General features: G+C 39.7%; 1 protein-coding gene across 1 annotated transcript in view; it reads left to right on the top strand.

Moving 5' to 3' along the window:
- The window catches only part of nup93 (nucleoporin 93), a 96,326-nt gene that overhangs the window by 55,024 nt on the left and 26,024 nt on the right, over positions 1–15,278 (top strand). Inside the window, exon 4 of the mRNA XM_055648562.1 lies at positions 4,416–4,478. Coding sequence (XP_055504537.1) covers positions 4,416–4,478 — 63 coding nt within the window. The remainder of the gene's footprint in view (positions 1–4,415; positions 4,479–15,278) is intronic.

The raw sequence follows: 15,278 nt of genomic DNA, 5'->3' as shown, positions 1-15,278 counted from the left end.
TCTATTGAATGCTGTGTTCACAAACCTGTTGTGCTGCTGTAAGTAAGAATTTAATTGTTTCAGTACATATGGCATAAAACAATTGAAAATGTTAGCTTTGAAGAAATGGAGTCATGCTATTGTCTATACGCATTCATAGTTATCAATATAAAATAGCAATTATACAGCCTGTTTTAAATATGGCTTCTGATTTCACTGTAAACTATTAGAGCAGTAAGTGTTGTTTATTGATGTCACCTGAATCTGGAATTAAATCATTGTCTTATGCTCTGTATAAAAAACCCTATTGTGCTTTTGGAAGATTTGCCGAGCCTGTCTACAGAAAATAAACCTATCATTCTCGTTGAGATGTAGGTTTAATGGTTGAGAATCTGCTTGCATTGCTGCAGAGCAATTGCACAGAGTGAAAAAGAATTAGATATATCTGCATTATTTTTACCATTGTGTTGCATGAATTGGTCAGAAATGCAAATCTCTGCACATATCTTTTGGACAATTTCAGATATTCCAGCTTCTCTGAATAACATGGATTTCTATAGATCAACCAATTTGTCAATATATTTAAAAATTCCTCCAATTAAATTGAAAGAGCATGAATTCACTCATCACAAAGTTAAAAAATTATAATAAATGAAATATTACCTTTGTTAGCTCTGACGAAATGGATTCTCATTATCGTCTGGATGCATTCACTGGTTGTTTTAAAAAAAAATCCATTCAGCTGAACTGAATGAGCGTTGCTGTTTCTCGAAGTTTCTGTGGCATTTTGCAATTTGATGAGATGCAATTGCTTGGTTGTATCAAATTAAATGGTCAGCTTGACACCAACTCTGACTACGTCTCATTGCAACTGTTCATCCAAACATAACTCCTAGTCTGAATTCTAAAGGATTCTTCTTCTTTTTGCTAGCCATAATATCTAAATATATATTTGTTAAATACTAAAGATGGCAAGCTGGAGGGAATTTATGGAGACTATAACCTTTGATTTAAAATCTTTAAGTTTTGTCATTACTGGATTCCATTTTGAAAATAGCACAAGTAGTGGCCTTGTTTTAACTATATAGCAATTCATTTATTTCCATGTCAGTAACTATTCTAGATTGCTTTTACTGCACATTATAACATATAATACACATACTGTATAATATGTAATAATGCAAGGACATCCAGTGTTGTATGATACTGCTGACTGAATTTTGGCAATTTCTGGAGTGTCACAGAAATGTTATTTTAGTGTGAATGCAAAGTTACTTTAATGCTGTAAAAAGCACTGATTTTTCAGATGAAGTAAATGCACACTGCAGTAGGAAAGCTTAAGCGAATCCTCATAATGGCAATGTAGCATGTTCCATGTTGTGTTCAAATAGATAGTGACTATTAATGCTGCTGTATTTCGCATCTGCAGTTGGCCAGCAGTTAACAAAGGCACACAGTAATATTGGTGTCTGCATAAATGGCGGATGCTGACCAGTTTTGCCGCTGGGTGAAGGTAGATAGAAAGCGTTACACCTCTTCTCCATGCTTCATGACATATGGCAGTGAAAGCTGCTAGTTTAAGAAAATAGCTTCACATCTGTGATTAAACTATGCATCTCCCACCGTTGCTTCATTCTGCAGCCGCATTTACCTCATTAACAAAACATGACAGCTAAAAGGATTATTAGCCTGATTTCAAGACAGGATGTCGGAAGTCATCAAATATTCCCATTATCATAAATTGCGGTAGGCCAAGGCAGGAGAGAAAAGGTTGAATCATCTTTCCTGGCTGTTCCCCCCCCTCCCTTCTCGATTTCCCCACCCTTCTGTCTTTCCTGCCCTCCCCCCTTTCAGATTGACATGGTACAGTCCTTTAACAATAAAAAATCCCAGTGTAACCCTAAAACCGTAGCATTGATCAGAGCAACCAGCTTTGGACTGCTGAGGTTTAGGAATTCACGTTTTGCAGTGCTGTGGAAAGGGTGAATTGCAATGCATGCATTTGTGAAATCGACTCAGCTGATTGCTAGCTCCCTAGACACCCAGCTGCTGGTTAATTTTGCTCCCGGACTGTTGACTGTATCAACAGTTCTAGGTATCTTAATGCATTTTGCTGTACAAAGGGCTACAGACAGCAACAGGATGGGCATTAGGCTGCACCAGAGACTGATCAGGAGCATCTTGAACCCTAGAATGGCCTTGAAATGCATCATTTGTTTTATTAACTAAAGCACTGGCACATATTTGACAGAGCAAATTCCATCAGGTACGTCTGTTGAACCCATACCAGTTATCTTGCTTTACAATAATAGGCTTTTTCTCCAGGTAAGGAAATGCATTTTTAAATTAATTTAATCGTGTCGTGGCCACGTAAGACCTAACATATAATAAATTTAGGGTGGGGTCATGCTGCGCCTAATAGCTGAAAGCTTCGTGTCATGTCGGTCTACTAATCAGTTGCCATTTTCGATTGTTCTTTTTCAAGAAGAGTGCTGTGCAGTAAGTATAAAGGATTTCTGTATTTTAGTAATTTGAAATATGTGATTTTTTAGTAGTTTGAGTATAGGAGGAATTCATTTTGCTGAATATAGTAAATAATTTAATTTGATTCTTTGTCCAGGTTTTATGATAACTGTGGAAATGGCAGCTGTACAGATACTGGACCAGTGGCTTATTCTTGCTTTCTCATTTGCTTCAACTGATAATTCTTAACCCTCTGTACATCCCCATATTTATTTTCTTTTAATATCTCCCCTTGATTGTTACACAATCACTAAATTGTATTCTTGACTCAGGCTGCCAATGCTGTCTTTGACCTCTTTATATTAGTCTTTTGTTTCCTATTTTCTTCTAGTTTGGATTATTAACAAACCTGACCAGGAAAACAATGGCCTTTAACTGTCTCTAACCGTGCGAGTTCTGTCTTTCGATTAAATATTTGGTCAAGTTCCTTTTTTAAATGCATCATTTTACTCTGATTATCAAATTGTAGCGACGTTGAAAGATGAAACTGATTTTATATGGTGTAAATGACAAATCGTGCAAAATATTTTATACTTTTCTGTAATTATGTTCAAACATGCAATCACTTAAATGCCATTTAATTAAATGCCAGCAAGAAACAATGAAATTGAATTCAATGTCGCTTTATGTTTAGCTGGATATAAATGTGGATTTCTACGTGCTACCATTATATTAGTCTGCAAAACGCTCATTAAAGCTTGCAATTAACAACTTTTATCTTGCTCAGTGGAATTAAACTGTGATTTCTTAATACCCTTGTCACCATCCTCTTCTCCTTGAGGAAGCGTCCATTCAAAGATGTTCTAATTATCCATTGTTTCAAAAGGTTTGTCTCTGAAGAATGGGTGTGTCGAATAACTGCGTCATATGGAGCCTATTTGCTGTCTGAAGCCATTTCTACATTTTGCTTCTAGTATATTCGGAAGATGATTAAGAAAATCCATTATTGTATATGAAGAACTCGAGTGGACAAATGTCTGGAACATTTCACTCCCAGCCATTAACCCCAACACATTTTTATAGTTATCGTGTTCCATTTTTATTCAGAAAGGTGTTGCATAGATTGATTACAGATGGGAATTAGCTCACATTTTAAAATTATGCTTACAAATGTTCAAAATGGCAAAACATTTTAAAATCACTGCTTCCTGCACCACATTAAGACCTAGAACATTGCAATCTATTGCTTGCAGTTGCTAACGTCAAGGCCAGAGTCAATTGTCCATGAGACTTCTGAGATGGGGTGGGGTCACCTGAATGATCGTTGCACCATTGAGTGCACTCGGCATAGTGTATGGGGCCAAATGATGACAGGTTTGCAGTTCACAGGTGGGAAATTAAAATGAAGCTGATAAACTAACTAGCGATTCTTTTCTAATTGTCACTTTCAGTGATCTTCCCATAGAGCTTGGGGAGTAATGGAGATGCGTGCAGGAAAAGAAAAGTGGGAAGCAGCCATTTCACATATTATTCCATTAAGTTATTTTTGATTAGATCAGAACTACAGCTGTTGGGGTTTGTGCCACATAGGTAGGAATACGAGAAATATACTGTTGAGTTGGAGTAAATTCACAATTTTAAATGAATGCATTCAGAGTCATTGGTTAAATGCATAGACAAAGATAATTCTGCATTGTCTTTTTGTCCCTGGTTGGCGGATGTGCCATACGGCTGTAATGGTGTTAAACAGTAAATAATGTTGGATGGTGCAAATTACAAACCTTTTAAAATATCTGTAGGAAAATGCTTTCAGCAAGTTGATTATGTTTTCTAAATTTTATCTCGCCGTGTTTTCCAGCTTTTCTAATTATGCTGATGGTACAATAATGCGCAATAAGTTTATGCTGCGGTAAAACCTGGTGGGATAGAATCATAAGTGGTGTGATAACATTGTGTTTCTCTGTACCTTGTAGGGTTTTCTGAAGAATGAACGTGATAATGCATTGTTGTCGGCCATCGAAGAGTCCAGAAGGAGGGTAGGTGAAATTGTCCATTTGTCTCTTAACAATAACAGACTATATAATGCTACTTTGTCAGATTCATACACACAAGCATCCAATTTCTGTTTGTGATATAATGGCTTTTTTTTTTCATTATAATGACCGAGTGCTTGGATGTCTTTGTATAACATTGCTAGAGGTAACCTGGCATTGATTTACTTTTGAGGAAGGTGCTCAGTTGCTTTTATTTGGCAGATTAAGCTATATTCCAGCTGTAGTGCACTGCGCATTCATTATGAAGCATCTTTGTCATTCCTCTGCATCGTCCTAGATGACTTGCCTCACTCCACTGAAGAGGTGGAAATTGAGTCACTTGCTGCATTGTGAATGAACATCGATTCAACACCTCTGCACTGATGTTAAAATCATTGAAAAATTTAAGCCAGGCCTCGATTTGCCTAGCCTCTACACTTAAAAGGATATAAAACGGGTAACTGATCAGTAAAATCTTAATATAAATAGCATCACACACAATAGTTCAATTAGTAAGTAGTAAGAGCAGAAAAAACCTCACTGATCTCAGAATATACTGAAGAATGGAGCATGAGATTGTGTTGAAAGACAACCATGCCCTTTTTAAAATATTTTAAAAAATGATATTCATTTGCAAAACTGAATAATACCTGATAAGTATTAAAAAAACGGTTGAATGAAATCAATTTTTTTGTAAATCATTTTGATAAATAATACAGAAAGTATCAATTTATAAATCAGTAAAACTCAATTAAAGAGTTGAATTTTGTTCTGAAAATTTTCCTTTTCCAAAAGGAAATCGCTAAACTAAACTTTAAAAAAAAAGAGACATTTTGGATTGCTAAATGACTAAAAGTGCAGTAGCGCAGCAGTAGAGTTGCTGCCTTACCACGACAGAGATCTGGATTCATAGAAACATAGAAATTAGGTGCAGGAGTAGGCCATTCGGCCCTTCGAGCCTGCACCGCCATTCAATATGATCATGGCTGATTATCCAACTCAGTATCCCGTACCTGCCTTTTCTCCATACCCCCTGATCCCCTTAGCCACAAGGGCCACATCTAACTCCCTCTTAAATATAGCCAATGAACTGGCCTCAATCCTATTCAATCCTGACTACGCTGTTTGTCCATGTGAATGCGTGCGTGGGTTTTCTCCAGATGCTCCGATTTTCACCCACGCTCCAAAGACGTACAGGTTTGTAGGTTACAAAATGCTGGAGTAACTCAGCGGGACAGGCAGAATCTCTGGATAGAAGGAATGGGTGATGTTTTCTTCAGCCTGAAGAAGGGTCTCGACCCGAAATGTCATCCGTTCCTTCAATCCAGAGATGATGCCTGTCCCACTGTGTTATTCCGGCTTTTTGTGTCTATCTTTGGTGTAAACTAGCATCTGCAGTTCCTTCCTACAGGTTTGTAGGTTTTGATAAAATTGTAAATTGTCCCTAGTGTGTAGGCTAGTGATAGTGTACACGGTGATCGCTGGTCGACGCGGACCCGGTGGGCCAAAGTGTCCGGTTCCACGCTGAATCTCCAAAGTCTAAAGTAAAGAAGATTGAGGGAGGACAAATATTCTGAACGAAGGCCTAATTTATAACATGGAGTCAAATTTGCTAAAAACAAGCTATTTTCCATTTTCTTCTTTTTCTGTTGCAGGTTTGCTTTTTCTGATTTACATATGTTTGCTGGCCCTTTGCACTTTACTCAAATCATTGTTTAATTTTATTTTCAATTGTGTTCATACGAGGCTTTGAGCAATTGGGGGATATCACAGTCAAGCCCATAATTACCCTTTAAAACCCAGTGTAAGCACGCAAATGTACTTCCCAGCAGGTGTCACTGGAGAGCCATCGGAAACAAGTCCTAGATCCTGAGATTTATCTTAATCCAAGAAATAGAAATTGTCCTTGTTCATTTGTGCTATAGGAGTACATATATTATTTGTTCTGTTTCTGGAATTATTCTAATTTTTTGTTTGCACTAATCCAGATTATAACAAATTTAAGTGAATTTGCACATAGATTGTCAAAATCCTCAACCAAGGCATATTTTACTTGAAATTATCCTGAAGGAATTGAGAGATTTCATAATAGATATAAATTGTTTGGTTTAATATTGGCATCACATTAACATTATCGTTACTAAAATAATTTCTTGACAGGTTTTTGTATCTCGGCTCAAACCAACCAGTTCACTGCGGCAGTACATGGAACCAATGCAGCTGCCTGTAGTGAAAGGCCAGAAATTGCACAGAAAGGCTCGACATAGATTTGCAACTAAGAATTGTATTTGAGTTACTCACCAAAATTACCTGCTTCTAATATAATCACTTCCTCTTTAGCATAGAAAGCGCAGACAAAAATATTGGAACAATGACATTGATTTTTTTTGGAAAACTTAGACTATAATCTATTCCCTTCTTCAATTTCCCCTTCATAAATACTGACACTGCTGGTCATGGCTCATATCTAACTCATGATCACCCACAGAATCATACACAAGCAAGATTCGCCATCATTGCAGAGGAAGGGAAAGTCAATTATTGAATACTATCCCAGGTGATTTTGGCAAGCTTTTACTATGGCTGTGGTTGAAGGCGATTATAGAATGGGGGGAAAAAAAGACTTTTACATACTTCAATTCCCAGACAATCTACATGACTCTAATGCATACATATGAATGATCTGGTGTAATTTGTTAGTTTACTTCATTAAACCCAATGACCTTTGATGTGTTCTTGTTTTCGTTCAGAAACATGTGAAAGAAAACTTCCACTGTTGATTGCATAACAGTTCAGCTGTCTGGCGCCAAGCCATTGGACATAGAAGATAATGAAAGCGAGTTTAATACACTTAGTTAGAAATCAGAGAGGTGCAGGCTTCACTGTCCACCTGCTTGCATCTATTTGTTTTGGTTTGTTGATTAATTTCTTGGAATAAGCCCAACGCCCAAGTATATCCTAATAAGCATATTCATCCACTGTAAGTGTTGGAATGGCCTGTCATGTCATCAGATTTGGATTCCAGCAGGGCATGTTAGTGTTGCTTATTTGAGTGTTGTGAATGCCTTAAAGCTAACCGATTTGACCACGGTGGGCTGTGATACATCTCTGCAGAATTTCCGTTCCTGTTGGCACAAAAATCTAATCTTGTTCAGGAATGATCATCGTATGCATTGTCTATCAAAGACTAACTATCTTTCGAAAATTGGTTTGAGCATTTACCATTTTTTGGTTCCTCAGACATTTTTGTTGGACCATTCTTGAATCGGTTAAGGTAAGGTATCCTAAGGTAGTGAAATGAGTGAGCAAGATGATATGCGAGGGAAAGGAAATGTTAATATTAATTCAGTGTTTCCCATGCAAGTTTTTTTTTTACCTTTTAATATTTTTGACGATACCAATTTCATTCTATAGGTAAGTATACGATAAGATATTTTTTGCAGGTGTTAACAACTTTTCATCTTGTTTTGAATATATCTCAAAGGAAATGTCATTAAAAGACTGTTCTCACTAATGCGTGTAAAGGGTCAAAAAAATGTTTTACTTTTGGCAGTCTATGTAGTACTCATGGGATATGACTATATAACAAAGGAGTACCTCTGCCCTGAGAAAACCTGCCCTGAATTACATCCAGGGAGGAGCCCGCAGTGTTTGGAAGCTTTTATATTGTTAGTTCTGCAATGAAGGTTTCATTGCTTATAATAGATTGTTGGAGAATGGTGCTGTTTCTATATGTATTCCTTGTAATAATTATCAAAACCTCACTGGACATCGAAAAGTGTGTCTTGGTAGCTCCACCAGAGACAAAGTTGGCTGGTCCTGAAGGATGAAACAATCGTAGTCATTCTTTAGTAAGCCAACATGGGGCATAAAGTTGCATGCCCTCGCCGTTCTACTTCTGGCAAATGTACCTACTGGTATTGATTTATTATTTTCATGTGTATCGTGAAACAATGAAAAACTTTGTTTTGTGTGTGCTATTCAGTCAAACCATACCATATACGAATACAATCAAGCTAATCACAGTACCAAAGATAGTGCAAAGAGAATAATAACCAGAGTGCAGAATGTAGTGCTGTAGTGTTATAATGTTATAGCTCCAGAGAAAGTGCAGATTAAAGAAAAAATCTAAGGGCTGCAACTGGGTAGGTTGGAAGATTGGGGCTACATCCTTAATTTATGAGAGGTGCGCTGAGCAGTCTGACAGCAGCGGGGAAGGTTGTTTCTGAATTTGGTGTTATGGGCTTTCTAGCTTTTGTGTCTTCTCCCTGACGGAAGTGGGGAGAAGTGAAATGACGAGTGAAACATTGTGAAGTATAGATGGAGTCGACTTTGGGTGGGGCAGAAGGCTAGTTTGCACGATGGACTAGGCTGCACCCACAACCCTCGGCAATTTCTGGCTGACTTGGGCAGAGGAGTTGCAAAACCAATCTGTGATGCATCCTGATACTGGTATTTCTGTTGGTTTATTATTTTCATGTGTATGAGATAAAGTGAAAATCTTTGATTGCATGCTAGAGAAAGTGCAGATAAAAAAATGTGAAGTTCACAATAGGCAAACTCGAAGATCAGGACTATACCTTGGATTATAAGAGGCCTGTTCAGTAGTTCTCACAGTGAGCAGTGGGGAAGAAACTGTTCCTGCATGTGGTGGGACGTGCTTTGAAGCTTTTGTATCTTCTGCCCAATGGGAAAGGAGAGAAGAGGGAATAAATGGGGTGAAAATGATCCATGGTTATGTTGGCTGCTTTCCCGAGGCAGCGTGAGGCATTGATGAAGTCAAGCAGAAGGGTGGGGGTGTGTTCGTTTGTGTGATGGACTGGGTTAAATCCACAAATTCACTTCAAATTCTTGCAATCTTGGACAGAGCTGATGCCCAACCAGGCTGGGGTGTGTAACCCCAGGCTGTGATACGTCCTGATAAGATGCTTTCTATGGTGCAGAGGTTGGTAAGAGTCAGAAACATGCTAAACTTGCTTAGTCTTCTGAAGAAGTAGAGTTGTTGGTGTGATTCCGTGGCCATTGCTTCAATGCGGTTGGTCCAGGACAAATTATTGATGATATTTGTGCTCAGGATCTTGAAACTGTCGACCATCTTCACTTCAGCACCCATTGATGCTGACAGGGGCATGTCCACCACACTGTTTACTGAAGTCAATGACTAGCTCCTTCATTTTGCTGACATTGAGAGAGAAAGGTAGTTGGCTTGACACCATGATACTGCACACTCATTCTCCTTCCTGTACTCTGTCTCATCATTGGTCGAAATCCGGCCCGCTACTGCAATGTTGTAAATGGAGTGGGAACTGTGTTATAACAGTTTAAAAAAAATTAAGATTTGCAGTGTCTACAAAGATGTGCAGTGTAGAACTTAGCAGAATTTGGCCACATGATCGTGACTGTATAGGGAGTGTATTGTATCTGAAGTGCACCAGTATTAAGAATTCTCATGGAGGACGTTTTGTCGCCTATCCTTATAGATTGGTGTCTGAGTCAGGAACTCAAGGATCCAGTTGCAGAGGGGGGTGCTGACTCTTAAGTCTAGGAATTTGGAGACAAGTTTTGGTGGGATTATACGATGTTGAATCCAGAGCTATAATCAATGAATAGGAGTCTGACCTAGATGTCCTTGACCAAGGGATGAGTGAAGGGCCAAGGTGAAAGTGATTGCTCTGGACCCGTTATGAAGATTGTGAAAGCATTGGTAGAAGTGATTGTCACACAGTCTTTATGAAGAAACAGTCCTCTCTTTCACATGGACTGCCCTGCATCATGTTATGTGCCACCTCAACAATGGTGAGGTCCAACATCTAAAGACCAGGCTGAAGCATGTTTGACCAGGAATGCATAAACTGGCTCCCCTTCAAGGGTCTCTACGCAAACTGTCACCTCTGCAGAGATGATACCTGTCCCGCTGAGTTACTCAAGCATTTCTTCACTTCACAGAAGCCAACTCCACATGCTATTAAGAAACGGCTGAGTCCATTGGGCGTGGCAAAGGATATGGAACCAGACAGCACAACTGTGTTGTTGTGACAGTTTTAGAAGATTTAAGATTTGCAGTGTGTGCAAAGATTTGTAGTGTGGAACTACACGTTTCTCTAGCCAAGTGTTGTGGCACAGTTGCAATTTATTAGCTCTTCAGTTTTATGTTCGAGAGAAAATGGGGGGAGGGGGGATAAAGGGAATTAAATTAAAATAAAAGGGTGGAGACCAAGAGAGTGAATAACAAAAATGGTGGCTATGTCTGTTTAAAGGCTAGTGGATAGCGAGGGGGAGGGAAATGATATCTGGTGGTGGCAGTAAGTTGGAGGTGTTTGAAATTGTGCAGGTTGATTTCTGTTTTAATATGAAGGTTAATTTCTTAAATCTTTAGCCATGATTGTAACGCACACAGATCTCAGGCATTTATGATAATTGGAGACTCTAATGGGTCCTGTAGTCACGCCAGAAGATGTGGAAGCTGATAGGGTGGATATTGAAGCACAACCCCTTCCTAAGACACACAGTGCTGGAGTATCTCAGCGGTTAGGCAGCATCTCTGGAGAAAATGGGTAGATGACGTTTCGTGTCGGGACCCTTCTTCAGAACAACCCCATCCTTGTTCTGAATGGGAGCAGGATGGTTGAAAGCAAAAGTGTGGGAAATGGAATAGATGCAATTAAGAATTATGTCAGCTATGAATGCAAGGAATATGATTGAGGAAAAAGAGAGACTTGCCAGTAGTACTGGTACAGAAAAGAAAATATGGAGAGTGACGTTGACAGAGCAAATACAATGAGTTTGATAATGAACTAATCAACTTCACCACCAATTTTCATCCTGCACTCAAATTTATTTGGACCATCTATAACACCTCCCTCCCCTTTCTTGATCTCGCAGTCTCCTTCACAAGAAATAGACTATTGACTGACGTCTATTACAAACCCAGTGACTTCCACAACTATCTCGACTACACTTCCCACCCTGCTTCCTGCAAAGACCCTATCCATTACTCCCAATTCCTCCGTCTACACCGCATCTGTGCCCAAAATGAGGCGTTCCACACTAGAACATCCGAGATGTCCTCATTCTTTTGGGAACAGGGGTTCCCCTCTCCCATCATAGATAAGGCCCTCACTCGGGTCTCCTCAATACCCCATAGCTCTGCCCTTACTCGCCCTTCCCCCTAGTTGTAACAGAGACAGCGTCCCCCTAATCCTTACCTTCCACCCCATCAGCAAAGATACATACAACACATAATCCTCCGAAATGTCCACCACCTCCAACGGGATCCCACCGTCTCCATCCCTTTCCGCCTTCCGCAGAGACCGTTCCCTCCGCAACTCCCTCTGCAACTCATCCCTTCCCACCCAAACCACCCCCTTCCCAGGTACCTTCCCCTGCAACCACAGATGATGCAACACCTGTCGCTATACCTCCTCCCTCGACTCTGTCCAGGGACCCTGACAGTTCTTTCCGGTTAGGCAGAGGTTCACTTGCACCTCCTCCAACCTCATCTACTGTGTGCATTATTCAAGATGTGGGCTCTTATACATCAGTGAGACCATACACAGACTGGGCGATCGTTCAGCCCGCGTGAACCAACCTGATCTCCCGGTTGCTGGACTCTTTAATTCTCCATCCCATTCCTACACAGACCTTTCTGTCCTCGGTCTCCTGCATTGTTAGATTGAGGCTAAACGCAAATTTAAGGAACAGCATCTCATATTTCGCTTGGGCAGCTTCCAGCCCATTGGTATGAATATTGATTTCTCTCACCAGTTCGCCCCAGCATTCCTCCTCTCTCTATCCCTCTCCCACCCAAGTCGCTCTAGCTTCTCATTTTCACCCTACAAACAGCTTATAATGGCCTGTTTCCTTTATCAGCATTACTTTTTTGCATATCTTTCATTCTTTGTTCTTTATATCTCCACATCACCGTCTATATCTGTTTCCCTTATCCCTAACTAGTCTGAAGAAGGGTCGGTCGCGAGCCGAAACGTCATCCATTCCTTCTCTCCAGAGATGTTGCCTGTCCCGCTGAGTTACTCCAGCTTTTTGCGTCTATCTTGAGTTTGAATTGAGGCCTGATTTACAGCTGAGTCATGTCATTCTGACGTCAATCTGTCAAATCTGAATAGACTGTATCAGCAAAGAAGATTTCTAAATAGCGCAATCACAAATTCATGCCTAACTCTGCTTGATAGAGACTTTACTGAATTATGAATTATTTATTTTTACTGTTCAGTTCAGCATCCCATTGCTAAGAACATAATAGCCTCTAATCTGTATGAGTATTGAATCGTTATTGAGTACTTTTAGGGATCGAAGAATGGAAGTTAGAAATGCTAATTTAAAATGTTTTGTGACATTTTGTGGGAATTTTTATATTTTGTTAAGTTCCTTCAGGAACTAGCATGTGCAGTACCATTTTTGAAATAGCGTCATTGCCAAAATGATCTCTACTAAATTAGTTAAACAATATAATCAGAGTCTACAGAAGTGAATGAACACTCAACACAAATGCAACTAATAATTGTACTAAATGTCTGTTTATCCTGGATGTGAGTATGTTACCAGATGGAATTTAGGTCAGTGGGATTTGCAAGTTAATTAAGATATTAGATCCTGTGCACAACCCGTCAGTCTGAACCAAATGTATAGTATAGTTTAGTTTAGAGATAGAGCATGGAAACAGGCCCTTCGGCCCACCGAGTCCGCACCGACCAGCATTCCCCTACACACACACACACTGGGGACACTTTATACTTCTACCAAGCCAATTAACCTACAAATCGTTCTTGGAGTGTGGGAGGAAACCCACGCGGTCACAGGGAGGACGTACAAACTCCATACAGACAGCACCCGTCGTCAGGATTGAACCCGGCTCTCTGATGTTGTAAGGCAGCAACTCTACCGCTGCACCAGCATGCCAACCCATTATGTAAACTGAACTCAAAGTATAAACAGAAAATAAAGTATACTTTCAATAGCCAGCTGTAGGGTTTAACATTGGAACATAAATATCTGCTTAAAAAACATGGAAAAGAGGGAATAAAAATCTGCACTTTGTTTTACTTTGGCTTGGCTAATGGGTGATTAAGATTTAGTTAGATATGCTGTGCAACTAATTATGTTTGGTTTCCAGCAAATTTCAGTTTGTTCTCCTGTTTCACATTATCCACATTTCAAGTGGAAGCTTCATTGTCCACAGGTTAGCAACATTTAGGGTTACAGTGCGGAAACAGGCCCCTCGGCCATCAATCACCCCATACACTACCACTATCCTACACACTGGGGCCAATTTACAATTTTACTGAAGCCAATTAACCTACAAACCTGTACGTCCTTTGAGAGTGGGATAAAACCAGAGCATCAGGAGTAAACCCACGCGATCACAGGGAGAACGTACAAACTCCGTACAGACTCATAGTAAGGATTGCAGCCGGGTCTCTGGTGCCATACGACAGCAATTCTACTGCTGCACCACTGTGTCGGTCCAACGTATTCAACTGTTGCACAACTGTGATGACAACATTGGACACTGCTAATCAATGATTACAATGCTAATATAGGAATATAGAAGTTGAAAGGTTTTAAATTTAATGTTAAATCTGCTATATTTGAAAAAAGCTTATGTGAAAGATTAACAGTACAGATATAACAATTCTTTAGGGCTAGAAGCATTGTTTGGCAGTTTTTATTTAGACCACCAATAAAAACTCTTAGAAAGAAGGAACAAGTGTACTTGGGGTACTTTACAAGGAAGCAGATTTGCAAATAGCTTGGGATCATGTGAATTAAACAAATTTTTCTTCATTTCATCGGAGAAACCTGCAAGTCAGTTTGTCAGTGGAGGAGGCTTGATCAATAAGAGCAACGTCAGGATTTCTGTATTTAACAATGCACATAACCACAATCCTGAAATCGGTGCCAGTTCCATAGTGTGTTGACAGCAACCACAGACTGTTTTGCTGTTTGGGATATACTATTTGGGTTTTTTTTTGCTGACCTTGCTAATTGATGCGATTTATGCTTTTAGGTTTCATTGGTGACTACATTGTGATTTGTGGCATCTGACCAGTTCCTTTTCTCTATTTTGTGAATCATATAACCATATAACAATTACAGCACAGAAACAGGCCATCTCGACCATTCTAGTCCGTGCCGAACACGTATTCTCCCCTAGTCCCATATACCTGCGCTCAGGCCATAACCCTCCATTCCTTTCCCGTCCATATAACTATCCAATTTATTTTTAAAAGATAAAAACGAACCTGCCTCCACCACCTTCACTGGAAGCTCATTCCATACAGCCACCACTCTCTGAATAAAGAAGTTCCCCCTCATGTTACCCCTAAACTTCTGTCCCTTAATTCTCAAGTCATGTCCCCTTGTTTGAATCTTGCCTACTCTCAGTGGGAAAAGCTTATCCACGTCAACTCTGTCTATCCCTCTCATCATTTTAAAGACCTCTATCAAGTCCCCCCTTAACCTTCTGCGCTCCAAAGAATAAAGCCCTAACTTGTTCAACCTTTCTCTGTAACTTAGTTGCTGAAACCCAGGCAACATTCTAGTAAATCTCCTCTGTACTCTCTCTATTTTGTTGACATCCTTCCTATAATTAGGCGACCAAAATTGTACACTACACTCCAGAATTGGCCTCACCAATGCCTTGTACAATTTTAACATTACATCCCAACTTCTATACTCAATGCTCTGATTTATAAAGGCCAGCACACCAAAAGCTTTCTTTACCACCCTATCTACATGAGATTCCACTTTCAGGGAATTGTGCACAGTTATTCCCAGATCCCGCTG

This window comes from Leucoraja erinacea, chromosome 17 (genome assembly GCF_028641065.1).
Source record: "Leucoraja erinacea ecotype New England chromosome 17, Leri_hhj_1, whole genome shotgun sequence".
NCBI lineage: Eukaryota > Metazoa > Chordata > Chondrichthyes > Rajiformes > Rajidae > Leucoraja > Leucoraja erinaceus.
The sequence above is the reverse complement of the archived record's forward strand: the minus strand, read 5'-3'. Positions and strand labels throughout refer to the sequence as shown.